The following is a 19,369-nucleotide window of genomic DNA, read 5'->3' on the forward strand; positions in this document are numbered from 1 at the left end:
CTGAGTACAGTAGATAGCAGATTTATTTTAGTTTATCCCACTGATGATAGCCAGGTATCTGGTCAATGTTATGATTCAGCACCATCCTAGTTACAAAATAGTACTGGATATATATTTTTAGGGGTTGGGGTCATATGGAAGCTATTTATTCCATCATGGCGTGGATACCTGCCGACCATGTTCGTCATCTCCAGGGTCATTATAATTGCTGTCTCCAATAGCACCTGCAAAATACACAGACCAGGGATGTCTGATATGCAGGTGTGATGGCATAAACTGCTGGAACAACACTTACCTATCTTAAAAGCTAATACTGCAGCCATACGGCTGGGATGGTGCCTGGCAAACATCAGTATCACTCCTTCCTCTTTTAAAAACTGGATTCTGCTGCTTTGTGATATGTGGACTTCAGATCCCTGCTTTCAAGGGGCTAGGGTTACATGTGCCTGCCGTGCTTATTGATATGGTTACATAGTAGTCTGCATAGTAATTATTGTGGGTAGCCAACAGATATCCTTCCAGATGTTGCCACACTCCAGTGGGTAAAAGCCAGATCTGTGTGTGGACGTGGTACTTGGTGTGTGTAAATAGATGGTCGGTGAAGGCGTTGTTGGCATAGATGTTAATACCGGTAGTAGTGATGGTAATACTGTCATACCGGCTGAAGTAGACCAGAGTTATAGAATGTCTCAGCATCTGCTCAATGTCTGCAGATATACTCAGTAAATTCACCTGTGTAAAATGAGTACGATATGTGCCGGGCTCATATATTAGGCAATGTGTGGTATAGCCAAAGCAAACCTTGTGACCTAATGATGTGTACCATAAATTAAACCCCAGCGTAGGGCATATGGTACCTGGCATGCAAACATAGCATTGGCTTGGACAATCTTCATTGTATACAACAATACATAACATACAAGGTTATTTGTGCTGGTCCTGTTTAATGGTCGATAGGTAGGCTGGTCAACACATCTGTAGTGGGTCCTCACACCAAGACTAGACGCTCCAAACCCTAGCGGGTACAAGATGAGCTTCCTCTGGATGAGTGTTTGGCCAAATCTGTATCACGCTATGATGTAAGTTGCACTGATCATGAAAATCAGTTTACAAAAAATACTGTAAACACAACATTGACACAGAACTTAAATTATGGTCCTAAAAGTTTAAAATGTGGCCAAATGCTGCTATTGAAAATGATAATTTTTAAAACAATAAAGCAGTTTGTCTGCCCTGTTTGTGTGACTGTTTCGTGCACAGACGTGGTTAAAGTGTTATCTGTGTGTCTGTGTCATTACGTGGCTGTATACTGCATTATTTATGTTTCAGTTGTCTCATCCTGTTGAATCAAAGTCAAGCAAGAACTGCATGCAGGCCAACACATAACAAAATGCTTTCGCTAATGGATAGCGGCTACCGTTAATCCCTGTGTATAGGAAGAGCTTCAAGGAGGCAGGTGAAGGATGTGCGTTGGACTCTCGAAAGATCAAACCTTGTACAGCGCAGAATTCCAAGCCCTCCGCCTGCCCTACACCATAGTCGCTCATGATGTTCTGTTCTCTTCGTGACTTGAGGTCTCCCGAGGCCCTCTCAGCGACACAAGATGAGAACATTTCAGACAGCAGCTTGACAGGACCATGACTTAGTTTTATACATTGATGATGATAATTCTACACAATGTCTCCCTCCGGTTTCTGATGACACAAATTCTTGTGTTTTGCATCGTGGTATTCCCTGCGTGTCTCTGCCTTGCCTTTATAACCTTTCTGCCTTTCACAATCAATTCTGTCACATTAACGCTCTTTCTCTTGTGGCTTATTTGTTCTGGATTCCACCCTATCCCTCATCCCACTGTAGTCACAACTCCCGTCCTTGTCACCTCACTGAGTGTGTTACTTGTAATTTACAATGGAACTGTTTTGACCCAAGTTTTGCGGTGATATCGAGGTACATAGCAGGGTTAAAACTTTTTTGTCCTCTTTTAGTTATTTAGAGTTACGGGTTTGATTTTCCTGCTCCGGTCTCACAATGTGCATTTTCTCCTCTGTCTCTTTCTTGTACGTCTCTCTTGTCTCGATGTCCGCTGTTTTTTCTCATACCCTGTAATGTTTTGCTATCACGTAATGTGTCCTTTCTTACAGAGAGATGCAAAGGGACAGCAACTGTTTGACCTGCTGTGTCACCACCTAAATCTGCTGGAGAAAGATTACTTTGGAATCCGCTATGTGGATCCTGACAAGCAGCGGGTGAGTGTGCTGTCAGCTGGCACGATATTCACTTAACAGCCGCTGACAGTTCTACAGAGGAATTGATGGGCTGACTCAATGTATCCGAGCATTTGCTGATGTTTGAAACCTGTGACGGTGTATTGCAGAATTAGACGGTGGTGACACCTAGATAGTTGGGACGACCCATGACAGTGTATTGCAGAATTAGATGGCGTGAGACACCTAGTTTCTTGGGACAACCTGTGACAGTGTATTGGAGAATTAGACGGTGGGGACACCTAGATACTTGGGACAACCTGTGATGGCAGACAGTTTATGTGACTGCGAGTGACTACCTGTGATACTGTCTCACAACATTTGCTACTTTCTGACAGCCTGTAACATTGTATCAGAGCAAATGCTACATTCTGTTAAATTGTGACAGGGAACCAGTAGCATAAGATTTATCTTCTGGACTGCCCTGGGCCAGGGATCAGCATGCTGGGGGGGGGGGGCTGCCTCTGAGATTAGATATCTCCCATCAATGGAGGTGCAAAGGGGAGCCTGGTTGTCAAATAAGGCGATTTGCCCTTTGGATTAGTGGCCAGAATGTGTTAGCCTTTGTGCAAAGTGTTATTAGAACACTTGGATGACAGCATTTGACTGTGTAACGACCTGCGTGATTTTAACACCACAAACCGTGACAGCGACATTGATCATTTTTTGGACACATGTCACTGTGACATATTGCGGACCAACATATGTTGAGTGCTGCCCTGCACTATATGGAATGAATAAACCCACAAAGGAATCAGTTATGTGTTTATACTTCCCTTAAATCCCTGTATTACTGATCAAGTCCTTGTTGTGTTAGATATATTCATTATTGTTATTGAAATAAAACAGTATTTGTCATTGAAAACACTAAAGTTTCCACAATGTTATGTTTTTATAGCCCTTTCAGCGTCACAGTAGATGAAATCAGATCATTACTGTTAAATTATACTCTGATTGTAACAGCGCTATGGAATCTGTCGGCGCTATTCAAGGAAATGTTATGTGAGCTAGGGCTTTTTGTTTAGACCCTCAGCCCATTATTATGGATAAACTGCTTTTTCCCCCACATCTCTTCTGGTCAGACTGGGGGAACACAAAGTGGTAACCCAGCCTTTGAAGGTTGCGTGGTTAACCCTCCTGTGAGATTAGTTCTTGGATATGAAAGCCTTAGAGAAAAATACACAACTTTTGCCACTATTTTGTTTTAAGATGTCATTTTATGTCAAAAGGAATGACCAGTTTAGCTGTAACTGCAGGTGAAATAAGGTAAAAGATAACATCTTGTCTGCTAATTTTCCCTAAAATCAGAACCCAGACCATAATCGCTCTTGGTCTTGTCTTAGATTCAGGATGTTTATAGCATCTAAGAACTTCTGAAATTCATGCAAATCCGTTCAGCAGATTAAAAAACCACTTAAAATAGTTTTCACAGCTAAGGTTTCTAGTGAAACACTTTTTTTGCACTTGCTAAATCCGGTACGTGACGCTGGTTCGTTAAGATGCGTAGAAAGCGCGAGGGATGCACCGAGGAACAGCTTTTCCTATTTGTATTGTTCTGCTTTCTGTCACCGTGCCAAGGGGATCGATTTCAAACAAATCTGAAGTTAATTAGCAGTAAGCAGGATACTTATAACAAAAATGTATTGGTGCAAAAAAACATCTGATTCAGAATTAAATTAAATTAAAATAAATCAACAAATACATTTTAGATCAAAGCCAGCGGCAGATCACAAAAGAGTAATATTTCAGAGGGATTTGTAGCTTTTAGCTTTTATGGGCGCTTTTCCAACATTCAACTGCTTCAAGAGAGTTTTAAAAAAAGAAGAATACGCCGTAACTATTAACTTAATTGCTAGAGAGAGAGAGAGAGAGAGAACAGAGCGATTTAATATAGGTTGCATTATATTTTTATCACACCAGAATAAGATTTAGATCTGCACGCTGTGAATTAAATGCCTGGTAATGCCAATGAATGGGTTGCACACACCCTCAATGCATTTCTTTGCCCCATTTACCTCCTCTGATGTCCCCTCCACGATGTTTGGTGTCTATGAATGGGTCCCCGTGTTCTGCTTCTCTAAAACCCACATTATTTGCAAAAAAACAGCACCAAATGTAACAGAACCAGCAATGTTCTACACCTGGCAGACCCAGAGGCTCCGATGAGGTTTAATATGATGTCCTCCGTTGTTAAGGGGTTAAGACAGGAGAGAAATAACTAAATTGGAATGAATAATCATGCAGATCATGTGAACAGAATGTCAAACATGAAACAGAATCTGATGGCAGATAAGAACCTTTCAGTAAGCTCAGACCTTAGTCGGTGCTTGGTCTTATCTTCAGGATGCTTTATGCCGTCCCATTCACATCTAAATTCCTTCCTCTGTATTAACCTTTACCACTTCTGTTGGCAGGCTGTCCCAAGTATCTACCACAAGCCCAGCATAATAAAACTTCCTTAGTTTAGGTTGATGCTCCTGTGGTATACACAAAAAATGTTTTTCTGATATTACTTATTTTATTCTGTATTCACAAAAAACACATTTTTCTCCAGTGTATATTACTTTAAAGTGTATGATTTTAGGAAAGTGGCATATTGGCTTAAATATTTCATGGTTACAATATTTGCACTCTGTTTACAAAGATCAGCTAAGCTGTTTAGTCCATGTTTTCGAATGTACACAACACCGAAAGAAAAGTAACAAGGATTATTGAATATAAAAATTCTCACTACAGCAATGGCTAAGGCAGCAAGCAGCATCTTCACAATCAGTGTCTGGCATTTAAGAGACAATGCTGCTCTGTGATAAATAAGAGAGGACTGGACTTCTGAAACAACCAGTCTTTGTCATATATGAGATATGACTCCATGTCTGTAAAAAAGCTCCATGAGAAAATTCTTTTTTGAGCCTTTTAAGGCTGTTTTAGGAACTATGCATGGAAGACACCACTCTCATTATTATTATTATTTATTTATTATTTATTATTACGTTTTGCTTTTACTGACCCGCAAATCATCACAGATAGAGCTCTGTCCTGAGTCTAGTGCATGGTTCAGATAGTATAGAAAACACGCTTAGTATGTACTGCCCAGAACATGTTTACAGAAATGTGTAAAAAGAGCAGAGAAAGGCTGAAAATCCTACCTAAAGTCCTACTGTAGATACTCTAATGATGGATCTGCAAGTAAGATGCTGGGGCATCCCCTGGTCATGGCTACTTAAGTGTGTGAAATGTGGAAAAATGTCATAGCCTATTGTCAAAGCACTGTGTATGAAAGCCAATGATGGGAGCTGTCAATGTGCCGTGTTTAGGATTTATAAATGAACATGTCGCATATTTGCATATTTAAATATGACTGCATTTAATGATTTTTGCAGCACTGGTTGGAGTTTACAAAGGGGATAGTAAAACAATTGAGAGGTAAGTGGTTGCCCGTTAGTAGGTAAGTGTGTATGTGTTGGTTGCATTGTATAGGGAACATGAAACTGCAGCTGTCCTGCAAACTCCCACCCTCGTGATTTAGTATGTTTGACAAGTGTTTGGGCTCCTCTAGAGTGTTATGTGACAACACCGGCTTCTAGTTAATAATCATGCCTTTAGTGCATTACCCTACTTGGGAACTGACTGAGTTGGACGCAGAGTCTCCGGGTAAAGCCCTGCTTCCTTGGGTCTCAGGGCTGGTTTCTTCTTTATCTAGCAGGACAGCAGTGTTTGGCCACACCCACATGCAGCCCACAGTCCGCCTGCTCCCTGCCCACTTTTTCAGGCGCCTTGTCCAGTTCCCTCCCACTCAGGCTGTCTTGAGCTAGTCACACCCCTACGCATAGCCAACTCCACCCATATGCACAACCAGCCCCGCCTCTTCACAAAGCCGCTCCACATAAGATGTAGTGCTTTAAGCTTCCAGTGATTCTTTATTATTCATCAACAGCTCGCCCTCCATATATCCTGTGCTTTCGAGTAAAGTTTTATCCCCCAGATCCAGCTGCTCTGAAAGAAGAAATCACCAGGTGAGTCACATGAAATACATTTTGATGCTGGTTTATTATGGCAAAATGGGCAATAATTATATCATACGTAGAAATTGCCTGTGAGTTAGGAGGAGAAAGTTATCGGAGGAGATAGTTGTGGGAACTAAAAAAAAAAAACCACCTAATAATCCAGGTCAGTGCTAATATTATTAAACAGAAGCTACATAGTTTTTAATGCTTTTGGGTCTAACAATTCTCATCTTCCTCAATACTTTTTTAGATTTTTTTTTAGTAAGCTGAGCAGCAGAAAAACCCAAAACGATGGAGACTAACCTCCATCAACCTCGCCAGGTGGTCTTTGGTTCTTCTAGTAGAATATGACTATATAATTATTCATTAGTTCATCAGTATTGTGTACACGTGTATTAAATACCGTATTGGCTCGGATATAGGCCGCACCCGAATATAGGCCGCACCCTAAAAGTAGAGGTGCTTTTTTAAAGAAAAAAATGTCTGCCCCCCAAGATGTGCCCCCCCGAGATATGCTGCCACTCTACCACCCCCCCGAGATATGCTGCCACTCTATCCCCCCCGAGATATGCTGCCACTCTATCCCCCCCGAGATATGCTGCCACTCTACCCCGCCCCGAGATATGCTGCCACTCTACCCCCCCGAGATATGCTGCCACTCTACCCCCCCCCCCCGAGATATGCTGTCACTCTTTCCGCCGCGGGAAGTACTGGCAAGGAAGATTAACGTACATCGCGCAGACGTTCACCGGCTGCGGCGATGCCAGCATAAACAACCTCCGCTGCCGGCACGTCTGCACGATGTGCTTTAACAATCTCCCATGCCGGGACTCCCCCCGTGGAAAGTGCTGGCAGGGGAGGCTGTCTGAGCGTATCGGAGAGTAGGATGCAGGTCCCCTGCACCGCTGCGGGGGATCTGTATCCTAACCCTACTGCTGTCCCGGGCGTCGGGCGCTAGACCCCGAATATAGGCCGCACCCCCAATTTAAAGACTTAAAGTGGGGGGAAAAAGTGCGGCCTATATTCGGGCCAACACGGTATGTAACAATCTTTGCTAAAACAAGTCTGCTGCCTCCTCTTATAGGTATATGGTTTTCCTGCAAGTAAAGAGGGATTTGTACCATGGAAGGTTACTCTGTAAGACCTCGGACGCTGCTTTGCTCGCAGCCTATATACTGCAGGGTATGTATTGCTCATGAAAGTATTACCCATCTACAGTCATTTTTGGACCTTTACCTGCCCTGCCCTGATCTTGTGTTTCTATTTTGATTGTTCACCGTAGTTACAGGTTACCCTTCCTTGTTGTCTGTTTTTGTCTGATTTCGTCACATGCCTTATCATGACCATCATTCACTCTTATTATGTATTCTCTCTTATTTTCTCTTATTGCTCACTGCTCCTCTTAGTCGCTGACCCTCAGGATCATCTACCTCTTTAGTTGCTACATCTATCGTGCTTGCAGCTTTCCAGATCCACACCTTCTTCTTTTATTGATGCTCGCACTGCCATTTTCTGGGTCTTCTCTTTTTTCCTTGCCGTCTTCTCTTTCATTCTAATTGCACCATCTGACTTTCATCAATGGTCTCTCCCACAGCCGAGATCGGAGATTATGACCCTGGCAAACATCCAGAGGGCTATAGCTCCAAGTTCCAGTTCCTTCCCAAACACTCAGAGAAGCTGGAGCGCAGGATTGCGGAGATTCACAGGAATGAGCTCAGGTGAGGGAGGATGACTGATATTAATGAGTAGAGCTGGGTGAGCCAGCATAGGCTTCAGTAGAAATCAATGAAATACAACTGGATGATGATAACCATTATGTCATTCTTTTTTCAATAAATGTCAGCCCTTTTGTAATTATCTTGATTAAAGTGACATCTACACAATATTCAATGGAAATATTCAAAACTTTCCATAGATGAAACCCAGCTGTAATAATAGACAACTTATTTTATCAGCCATATGATCCTGTGGACTGGTGCCTCTGGTGAGTGTGACTGATGTACTGCTCATCCCTTAATTCTAATGAGGGAGCCTCCATCTATAGAGCCATCTATACTATATGCTCCCCATACCTGTGTGAGAGGTGGAGGTCTGTGCCAAAGTAGGACACATTTGTGGAGAGACAGTCCTCCAGGCCTATGATAGTTGGCAATGGGTCCAAGGGATGGCAGCCATTGGCCCCTAAGATAAGTCTGGCTCAGGGCATCTGCCCTTTTGCCTCATGTTAAAGATGACCCTGTCCATCTGGTCGCCCATTGGCTCCCTAGCTATTCTCTTTTCAAGGGCCTCCAGCAACAAAGAGTTGAATATGATAAAAAGGGTAGGAGTTAAAAAATATTGCTTAGGTTCCACAAAAATATAGCAAAAACTCTATCCATATCATTGATTTATTACTAGTTAGAAATAATGACTATATTGGTAGCTATTAACAGCCAAAGTAAATTTAAGATATAAATTGGAGAAACGCCTTCTGAATCCCTTAAATAAATGTGGTTTGGGTGCAAAAAAACATGAAAGAGATGGGAATCCAGAGATCTTAAAGTTTGTTAACTGAATACTCATACTAGAAAGCTGAGATAAAAATATACATTTGTTACATTACATTTAAATGAATTCAATACAAAACTGTGCAGATCAAAAAATATACGGGGTTGGGCTGATCCAACCTGCACAATTTTATGGTACCTGAATGGAAAGGAAACACTAAATGTAAGTAATAAAAGTAACCAGTAGGTGTCACGGTTGCTTTGCACAATGAAAGACCATCATAAGTGCAATAACAAAACCAACCAGTAGATGTCACTCTCAACAATGTGATATACAGTAGTTTAGCCATATGGTGTGTTCTTATGAGAGAAGGAAGCAAAAAACCAGAATGTTGCAGAATCTTGTAATACCTTTTTTATTGGACTAACAGTATTTAAAATAATAGACGAGCTTTCGGGAGTCCTCCCTTTATCAAGTCAAAAGCATTTCTGACCAAGCAAGTGAAAAACACAGTTTAAAACTGACCAGTACATGTTCTGATACAGGGTTAAAACAGGGGTTAAAACAACACGGTAGAGAATTTGCAGACAAAAAACTAAGAGGGTCGTAAATAGTAAATAGTGGCATATACTGCACAGATAAGGCTAGGGGGGGGAGCAGGGGTAAGCGTGTAGGAGAGAGAGAAGAAGAGAAAAAAACCAAAAAACACAGGTTATACGAAGTTTTGATAGTGTGCTAAGAAGCTCAAATCCACATTAAGATTTGATGTATGAGAGAAGGGAAATATTTAAAGGGAATATCATACAGCATAAAAAATTTTCTTAAAAAGTAGAAATGCTATCACAGATATAGTGGTCTGCTCTGTGTGCCCCCTCTTTCTCTTGATGACTCCTGTATGTTTCTCTCTTTAGTGGCCTTTCCCCCGCAGCTGCAGAACTCAGTTTTCTGAGGAAAGCGCAAACCCTCGAGACATACGGAGTGGATCCTCATCCGTGTAAGGTATCTTATTCTAAGAGCCTGTTGTTCTTACCTTCACTCTTTAACTCTTTCCTTCCAACAGTGTATCACAATCATTTCATTCTTCTATTCATTCCCTCCTCTCACTTCCCTTCTTTGTCGCCTAAACGTGCCCACCATGTTTGTTTGACAGCTTGCATCTCTCCACTTTCTCTGCCAGGTTGCCTGTCTCTGTGTTTCGGGGGCCTTGTTCCCTGCATGGGAGGGCTGGCAGGGTAGAAACGGGCTGCACATTTTAATTGTTTGGATTACTGGGATAAACCTTTTTTTTTATTTTTTTCATCTCCACTTTGCCTACATTTTTAATCAGGCATACAGTCCAGTTTGGGGAGCTCTGTTGAATATTGTATAGGGCTGAGCATCGATTGCACTTGTTAGTCTCTCTTTGCTTTATTAACTCACCGTTTTATCTGCCAGCCTGTCCCACTACATTGCCCCACTTTATCATTTGCCTTCCTCCTGTGTTTGTTTCTGTCAGTCTGTTGTCTGTCTCTCCTAGCTCATCTCTCCCTCCTACCTTACTCTTTTCCTTTCCTCTCTGATTACTTTCTTTTAGGATGTCTCGGGGAATTCTGCTTTTTTGGCCTTTACCCCATTTGGCTTTATAGTGTTGCAGGGCAATAAAAGAGTTCATTTTATCAAATGGTGAGTGTTATAGATTGTTATTCTGTTTGCCTTTTTGTCCATGTTTGTTTTGCATGTACCCCTCTCTATCGTCACACTTTGTCCTATAATGTTCACTCCTTTCCCCTTTTTCTTCTATCTGTCCAAAGTAATTTTTGCCTGTTCCTCTGTCAATGTCTTCAATGTTTCTTGCAGTCTTTAACATGCAATTTCAGGGTAAAATAATACTTTTTTAAGACCATTATAAAAGAAGAGATATAAAGTCACACACGCCTTTTGGTCCTCAGAGGACTCTTCTCCCGATGGAAAGTTCACGTTTCTTGAGATCGTTGTTTCCCAAAGTTGTTCGCTACACATTTAGAATCTGCCATGGAACTGTTTCCCTTCTTTGATACAAAAAAGGTCTCTGTCTCTGACCATTTATGTTTTCTGTTGTTTTGTATTGTGTGCCCTTACTTATGATCCTAGCCCATGCCATCAAGAAGCTATCTAGCTGTTATGAAGTTACAGCTCAGTCAGCCATAAGCTTGCTCTCTTTTAGCATGCTTACTGAGAACCCTGGGCAACAATGGGAATTCTATGTATTGTCTATCCCTGCCCTGTGGGATTGTCTATCCCAGTCTCTGTGCTTTGCTAGAGTCAGAAGAGATCAAGAAAGAAAACATTATTTAGTGTGGCGCAGAAAGAAGTCAAAGTACTAAACAGGCCACTTGTAGTTCCTACGGCACATAACCTGCCCAATGTTTCTTATTCCACAACCCCAAGTGATTCTGCAAAGCAGATGAATGTACAATCTGGTCATTTCTACGAATAGCAAGATTTATAAATAACAAGGCTATGGGCATGCATCTATTTCCAGAGGAAGACAATCCGAACTGTGAGATGTAAAAGTAGACACGTTAATGAGATGAGATATCCGTTCAGGAATATGCACTGTGCTTCTAGTATCATTACCTGAAGATGTTATTGGCAGACCTCTGTAATGCATTTTGCACATTGGATAAGATCACACACAGTAGGTGTTATTTGTATCTCCTTTAAATACAAAATTGACTTAATTATATTGAAATTATATTTCTTGAGTGTAAATGAACTAACTTTGGAGTTAAACTCTCCAGGATCCCTGAGTGCATAGAGCCCTGCCACGGTCTTTACAAGCTGCCACACCATATTGTTGAATTTGGATTTTTCAAAAGCTGGCAGATCAGTTTATCATTACTTCATTAAGTAGTCACTTTGGCGAAGTAGGATTTGGTAGTTTTACAGATGCCCATGTGAAATATCCACGCTTTTCCGCATAGTGTTGGAAGTGGCTAGTTCAGAAGAAGTTACACCAACCAACTAAGATCTGAAACATCCCTTTCTCTTTTTAGTAGCAGCTTGGCATTTAAGGCAGCTGGTACATTATTTTTATTATTAAACTCATTATCTTTTTATTTCAGGAGTGATGCGGCCAAAATGAAATTTGAAGGCAAAACATTCAATTTATATGTGAGAGAGAAAGAGGTAACATATGAAGTATGAAGTATGAAACTTCAGAGACCAATATATGGCTTGACAAATTTAGTTTGTATCTAGGAGCCAGGCAAAAAATCTAGGAGCCTTTTTTTTTACCACACATACTAGTATATTTACACACACTAATACACACAAACATATATATACATGCATACTAACACACGCTGACACAATAACATACTTACACACACCTACTAACATACCTACACACACTAACATACTTACACACACCTACTAACATACCTACACAGACTAACATACTTACACACAGCAACATACTTACACATGCATAGTTACACACTTACAAACAGTAACATACGTACACATAGTAACACACAAAGTAATATATTTACGCACAGTAACATACTTATACACACACAGTAACATACTTACGCACACACACACACACACACACATGAATACTTATACACACACTTACCCACATACACACTTTCTTAGACCTGTAACTTTATTGGCTCAGGGCAGTTCTTCTGCTGCCTGCTCCCACACTGCTTGCCCCTGAGTGCAGGGAAATTAAGTCACCTCCCCGCACTCAGACACAGCGCGGTGGAGTGAGGGAGCATGGACCAGCCATATGCAAAGTATGTTGACGGTACTGGGCAGAGTGTCCCTGCAATGCAACCCTGCAAAACCCGAGGCACCAGGAAGCCATTTCATGTCAGCATGGCAACCTGGTGGTTGGTAAATAAGAATTGCATCTGGCTGATTTTAACATGCAGTATGAAGGGTCACACAAAGCTAGTTTCACCTCAAATAAGCGTCAGATTTGTCTTTATGTAACACATAGTTATGTCAGTAATGCATAGATAATTGATAGAAATGTTTCATCTCGCTGTGGCCACGCTGCGTGTCATGCGTTAGTAAATAACCCCTAGAAATATGTCTTGTAGCGGTGGTTTATGTTTATTATCCCATAACATTTTCTGTGCAGGAGAAGAGGCTGGTGCTCACGTTCATCGCTCCAACCCCCGAGGCCTGCAAACACTTGTGGAAATGTGGAGTGGAGAATCAGTCCTTCTACAAGTCAGTATTTCTTAATCCAGTTACAACCCGCAGTACCACGGGGTGAAAAGGATAATAATAATAAACCCTTGTGGTGGTGTTTACAGACCAGCATTAAGAATATATGTATTCCTATCACATGACCCACAGCAATACTGTCTAATATACCCAGTATATCTTGCAGACCCCATTTAACCTTTACATTCTGATTTCAGGCTGGAGAACTCCAACCAGGTCCGCACAGTGTCAAGCAGCAACTTGTTTTTCAAAGGCAGCCGCTTCAGATATAGGTAAACGGCCAAACCTCCATATTATCTCCCAGCGCTATAACTCTATCCCTAGGTGTCTCTGCTCCTTCTGTCACAACAATCTCACCATATCCAAATTAGTCTACTCAATTCCAATAACCTACCGTATTTGCCCGATTATAAGACGAGGTTTTTTTCAGAGCAAATGTTCTGAAAAATACCCCTCGTCTTATAATCGGGGTCGTCTTATAATCAGACCTCAAATAGGTCTGACTATGAGACGACTAAGATCCAGATCCCCTGCAGCTGGAACCTGGATCCTGCCCCCCCCCCCGCCCCACTTACCGGTACTTCTGAGTCCCCGGTGTGTAGCTGGTGCAGCGTGTAGATGTCTACGCGATTCACGTAGACAACTTCCGCTGCAGCAGGAAGGAGGCGTGGCTAGCAGCGGGGGTTGTCTGCGTCCATCGCGCAGACCTTCCCCGGCTGTCAGAGATGGGGGGCATAATGGGGGGCATAAGGCATTTCTGGAGGCAGAGTGTTCTATGAAATGCCTTTTAACCCCCTTAATGTCACTCTGCCTCCAGAAATGCCTTTTTAACCCTCTATATGCCACTCTGCCTCCTGAATGCCTTAAACCTCCCTATATGCCACTCTTCCCCATAATATGCCTTTTAACCCTCTAAATGCCAGAGTGGCATATAGGGGTATAAGGCATTTCTGGAGGCAGAGTGGCACATAGGTGGTCAAAAGGCATATCATGGGGCACAGTGGCATTTAGAGGGTTAAAAGGCATATCATGGGGCACAGTGGCATATAGGGGGTATAAGGCATTTCTGGGGCAGATGTGCATGACTGGGGGGCAGGTTGGAAAATAGAAGGAAATAAAACCAAAATATTTTTCTCAATCATTGCTTTTATAAAAAAAAAATTGTTTAGATGAATTAACATTTACTGGTAAAACTTTTTTCCTATAGGGTCGTTATATATTCAGGCTCCCCCCCCCCCCTAAATTAGTATTCAGATTTGGGGGGGGTCGTCTTATAATCGAGCGAATACGGTATTTGTGTTTTGAGATGTAATGTTGGTCCTTGTAGCCCCTACGGTGCAGGAGCTCAGGTAGTGGTGGGCTGTCCATTTTCTGTTACTGTATCTATTGCTACTTAGAGATTTCAGTTTCTCTTTTATAATTCCTAGTGGCCGGGTTGCTAAAGAAGTTATGGAATCAAGTGCAAAAATCAAGAGAGACCCACCGGAAATACACAGGTAAGCCGCATGGATCCCCTGAATCTCAACACAGTGCCACATGAGCTACATCCAAAAACACATCTTCACACTAATCAGATACTGCTTCGCTCTTCACGGAGCGCTATAAACATTGTTAACCAACTTACCGGCCAATACTCAAACAATATGATATGCGCAAGTAACCACTCATTTACAGTAAATGCCAGAAGAATAACAAAACCAGGGCATGGTGCCTAAGTACGCCCTTCACTATAAACAGCATTAGTTTCTGAGTCTGATTCAAGCAAATGTTAGTTAGTTGCCTGATTAAACTTTTTTACAAATAAAAACCAAATCATCTCTCCCACCTCATTGTATTGTCCTACTCACTCACAGGGCTGGGATGGTGTCAAGCCGCAGTTGCCCCTCAATCAGTCATGGAATGAGGTTGAGCAGTGTACCTCGGACGCGTAGGAGAGCCGTGCACATATCCATCATGGAAGGTATAATGTGGGGCTATGTATATAATATGTGGAAGGTAACGTTTCAGTAACAGTACTTTGTGTTCAGTGATCAGTTGTAACCCTTTGGAGAAATGTTTAACGATCTGGAGACCTCTATCCTTCTGTGAGATCAGTGATGGAGGTACCCGAGTTATCTGCTGCTGATCTCCAAGCCCCTAACGCGCTCAGCTTCTCTGTGTCCCATAAGACCCCCCTCTCCATTGAATTATTGAATTTCCAGAAATGGAAAATCTGTTCTTCTGTGGCACAGATCTCCTTGCTGAGTCTGCATGGGCTTCTCATAGGGATGGTGATCATACCACATAGTGTAACATACATGCAATGTAACGGAGCAGCAGAAAAGCCACTTTTAGGGCTGAACTGGGTTCAGAAAATAATGTACGTGCGGCCATATATTATATGCTTATATTGATGTAGCATGTAGCCACACACTGCAGGACCCAATATGCCAGCAGCTCGCACCGGACAGTTGCCCAATGTGCCAGATGGTCGGTTTGGGCCTGGCCACTTCACAGACCTCGCCTTGAGTACTGTGTACAGTTCCGAAGACCCTTCTGGAAGTATGTAGACTTTCTAGAGAGAGTTTGGAGAGGTGCTCCTAAAATGGTAAGTTGGTGGAACAGCCTCCAAGTGGTGCAGGTTAATACAGCGAGGGAATGTAAACATGCATGTGATATGTATACATCTATTCTGAATCTAAGAAGTGAGCGAGGACTGCAGAAATACCGGGCCAGATGGTTCTCATCTGCCACTTTCTATGAAAGCAAAAAATCACACTCAAAGGAAACATCCCTGATATTATTATATATTATTATTATTATTATATGTATTATATTACCTAGAGGTTAATAAGCACCCGTGCATAAAGGGTAAGACTGTAGTATAGAGGGTCTCTGTTGTAAGAAGCCTCCATTTTATTGATCCAGCAAAATGTGATACTGGATATTTTCTTTAATCTAGTAGAGGGTTTATCGTCATAGAGGAAGCGAAGCAGTCTGCAGGAGGGTAGTAGTCAGACTGTGTGGGGTATCTCTGCAGGGAGTACAGCAGGCTTGTTTTGGGGTTTGTGTGAAGTGTTGCCCCTTGGTAGAGTGTTATATGGTAGAGTGGTATATGCAGAATGATATATGGTAGAGTGGTAAATGGCATAGTGATATAAGGTAGAGTGATATATGGTAGAGTGGTATATGTAGAGTGATATATGGTAGAGGTGTATATGTAGAGTGATATATGGTAGAGTGGTATATGGTAGAGTGGTATAAGTGTCAGTGTACGGTGGGGGTAGTAAGTGACAGCTGCGCACAGTCTCCTACATCTGTCAGCTCAGCAGTAAATGCGTTTGCTCCCAAAATAGCTGCAGAGAGTCTGATGCTTCACCTTGTATGTCAGAGGAGGTGGAGAGAAAGAGATTGGGAGAGAGCGAGGGACTGGGACAACCGGGAACAGAAGGGGACAGCAAGTTAGAAAAGAGTGCAGGGAGTGAGTGACGGAGATAGGAGGTGAAAAAAGAGACAGAAAGACAATAGAAGTGTTGGACTATAAAGAGACAGAAAGTGTCAAGAGGAGCGAGCAAAGAAAGCAGGGAAATAGAGGGGTCGAGATACTGAATTATATTTGAGTGAATATCTCCGAGAGAGTGTGATTATCCTGCATCATGGTCAAGTGTCTGATTCGTATTAGGACCAAGGTGAATGTTCACCTGCGAATGATCAATCACTGTTACCGCGATGTAAAGATCCGTGTGCTAAATCTGGGGCCTCGGCTTCTGGGCAGAGCACTGGGGGCCCTGCCGCTTTTCCCAGCTCTAACTGGAGGGGTCCCAGCGACAATGGAGGGCAACGGGGAGACAGCAATGTCAGGCAAGGCTCTAGAAACAATAAGCAGCGGCAGGGAGACAGGAATCGCAGGTGAACCACAGCCAGGGTGGGTCCCAGAACCAATGGACAGCGGCAAGGACACAGACGTATCCGGCGCGACTCTGCCAGAATGGGTCCTCGCAACATACAAGGAAACAAGGGAGTCAGGTGAAGCTCAACCAGGATGGGCTCCAATGGACAGGAGTATGAAGACGGAAGGGGAGGCTGTACAAGAATGGGCCCTGGCAACAGAGGACAGTAGCAGCGAGGCAAGGGGGTCAGGTGAGCGTCCGCCAGGATGGGGCCCAGAAACAACGGAAACCAACAAAGAAGAGAACATAACAGATGCAGCTCTACCAGCATGGACCCCAATAACAGATAGTAGTAGCGAGATGAGAGGTGAGTCTATGCCAGGATGGGCCCAAGAAACTACAGACATCAGCAACGAGATGGAAGAATCATGGGATTTGCTAACGTCAGCAACAACCGTAAGCAGTAATGGGACGGCAGCATCCTGGGAATTCCGAAAACAGCAGGAAGAACCTGTTCGGTACCTGCAAGGTAGGTATTTCTATACTTTTAACAATATCAGTGCTAATACATCCGCACTGTCCCTATGCCGCATCTTCAAAGCAGTTGTGATTTTGCACAGGGTTACACCAGGCTGACACCCTGATTTTTTTTAGGCTGGCGGGCCCTAAATCTGGTTCTTTCAATGTCTTTATCACATGGGTGTCAGTGCTATGTGGAATAATCATGCAGATGTGGAATAATCATGTTATGATGAGCATTTTTAGGGTATATTTGATAAGTTTTGGAAAACATTGGTATAGCTTGCCCATAGATATATATTGAAATCTGTTTTCATATAACATATGTTCCCTAACCCTAGGGGCAATTACAAAATTGATAATTGATTGATAATAAGGAAACACATAGCAAAGTGTCATTCTACAAAAACAATGGATTCTTAGTAACATGTTAGAGAAAAAGAAACAGTATCTAACTTTTATGTTTCTTGTTTTTCTGGTTCATATCGCAAGATTGTAAGCTTGCAAGCAGGGCTCTCTCCACCTAATGTATCTGTTTGTCATAGTCTGTCATAGCCACAGGGAGTATTTGTTCTTCTGCTCCAAAAGCTTTTGCCCCATTAGGACTAGAGACAGAACTAAATTAGTTTTGTTCTCTGGTTTTCTCATTTAATTTAACTCTCTTTTTGCAGGTTTGGAATCTCTCCGGGACAGCGCACATTCTACTCCTGTCCGTTCCTCTGAAAATATTCATGCTTTGTCTCCTCGGTTTTCTCGGGAGACTGTGTTCAGCGATGATGCTTACACACCATGCGCCAGCATACTCCCCACTCCTGTATGTGAACCCAATCAGGAACCAGTGTTTGGACAGCAGGTGAACGGCACTCCATATACCACCCAAGATGAGGAGAGCGATGTGGCTGTCCATAGTAATCCCGACACTGAAGCCCTTCCTCCTGCACTTCCTGGGCCAGAGGTATCCGGTCACAGCGAATCTGAACCGGAGCAAGGAAACAAGTTTCTGCAAAGTGTTCTTCGGCTGCTAGCGGTCACATTTTGTCTTCTTCTTGCACTGCTCCTGCTGCTTGTCATATTGGCCGAGTCTGACCTGGAATTAGCATTTTTGAGGGACATTCGGCTCACTCCTGAATTCCAACAGTTCCACTATCAATACTTCTGTCCTCTGCGCAGATGGGTGTCTTGCAAACTGCACCCTCTCATCCGCCTCATAGACTCCTGAACCCTTGCAGGATGCGCAAGGTGGTCCTCTGTAACTTCGAGGAGTGATGTCTTCCAGCGTCTTCCCTTCCCCACCTTAAAAACATTTCCTGACTTGGGGGTGGGGAGGGGGCAAAATAATGCTCTACTGAGAATTCTCTAGTTGTGTGTGTGTGTGATTGGATTGGGAAATGGAGCCAAGTTAAAAGGGGCAGAAGTGCATCTTGGTCATTACAATATCTGCATGGGGATGGGGTTGGGGTCAAATTTGCTCTGTGGTCCCTGTAAGCTTTGCACCTCCACCATGTGGACTTCCCACATTTATGCTTGTTCAGCTCCAGGGAAAAAATGCTCAGTGAAGAAGACATTTAAACTTATAGATCACTGCTCCCATTACATGCGACCAAATATTGAGCATGCTTCATCAGCGTCGACTCAAAACAACAGGTCTATGGCAGATCCTCATAATGAGAAAACATAAGTCTCCACAAGTTGTTAGCAGGCATGCAATGGCACGCTCTTCCGTGAAATAACTTTATTTAATCCATGGAATTGCAGAGGCATACGGTATATCTACCTGCCGTTCATGTTAGTATATCCAAAATAAATAATAAGCGTTAATGTAAAGGCATTGAATGGATGCCATATTTCCTAGGAGCTGACAGACAGCATTGGTGGAGTTACCTGTTGAATGGGTGGAGGAAGAAGATATAATCAGGTTACATTACATAGAGATCCCCAGACAGTCCCCAAGAGGATATCTTAGATCCCATTTATAACGTTGGCTGGATGTGTCTCTGTGAGGATATTACATATACATGTGCCTCCT

The 19,369-nt window shown here is 42.7% G+C and overlaps 1 protein-coding gene across 2 annotated transcripts in view; it reads left to right on the forward strand.

The window, feature by feature from the left end:
* LOC149300116 (FERM domain-containing protein 5-like) overlaps nt 1-18,562 on the forward strand; it is a 28,580-nt gene extending 10,018 nt beyond the window's left edge. The window contains exons 2-14 of one of the 2 annotated variants that reach the window (XM_089485672.1): nt 2,142-2,246; nt 5,645-5,687; nt 6,199-6,277; nt 7,353-7,450; nt 7,863-7,986; nt 9,667-9,754; nt 10,329-10,417; nt 11,839-11,902; nt 12,867-12,958; nt 13,153-13,227; nt 14,383-14,451; nt 14,809-14,915; nt 18,015-18,562. In XM_089485672.1, the coding sequence (XP_089341798.1) occupies nt 2,142-2,246; nt 5,645-5,687; nt 6,199-6,277; nt 7,353-7,450; nt 7,863-7,986; nt 9,667-9,754; nt 10,329-10,417; nt 11,839-11,902; nt 12,867-12,958; nt 13,153-13,227; nt 14,383-14,451; nt 14,809-14,915; nt 18,015-18,562 (1,581 nt within the window). The remainder of the gene's footprint in view (nt 1-2,141; nt 2,247-5,644; nt 5,688-6,198; nt 6,278-7,352; nt 7,451-7,862; nt 7,987-9,666; nt 9,755-10,328; nt 10,418-11,838; nt 11,903-12,866; nt 12,959-13,152; nt 13,228-14,382; nt 14,452-14,808; nt 14,916-18,014) is intronic. The other variant, XM_089485673.1, reaches the window with a different exon arrangement.
* The last annotated feature ends 807 nt before the right edge of the window (nt 18,563-19,369 follow it).

The sequence above is a fragment of the Sceloporus occidentalis genome, unplaced genomic scaffold (assembly GCF_023333645.1).
Source record: "Sceloporus occidentalis isolate IW3139 unplaced genomic scaffold, rSceOcc1.0.p SCAF_26, whole genome shotgun sequence".
NCBI lineage: Eukaryota > Metazoa > Chordata > Lepidosauria > Squamata > Phrynosomatidae > Sceloporus > Sceloporus occidentalis.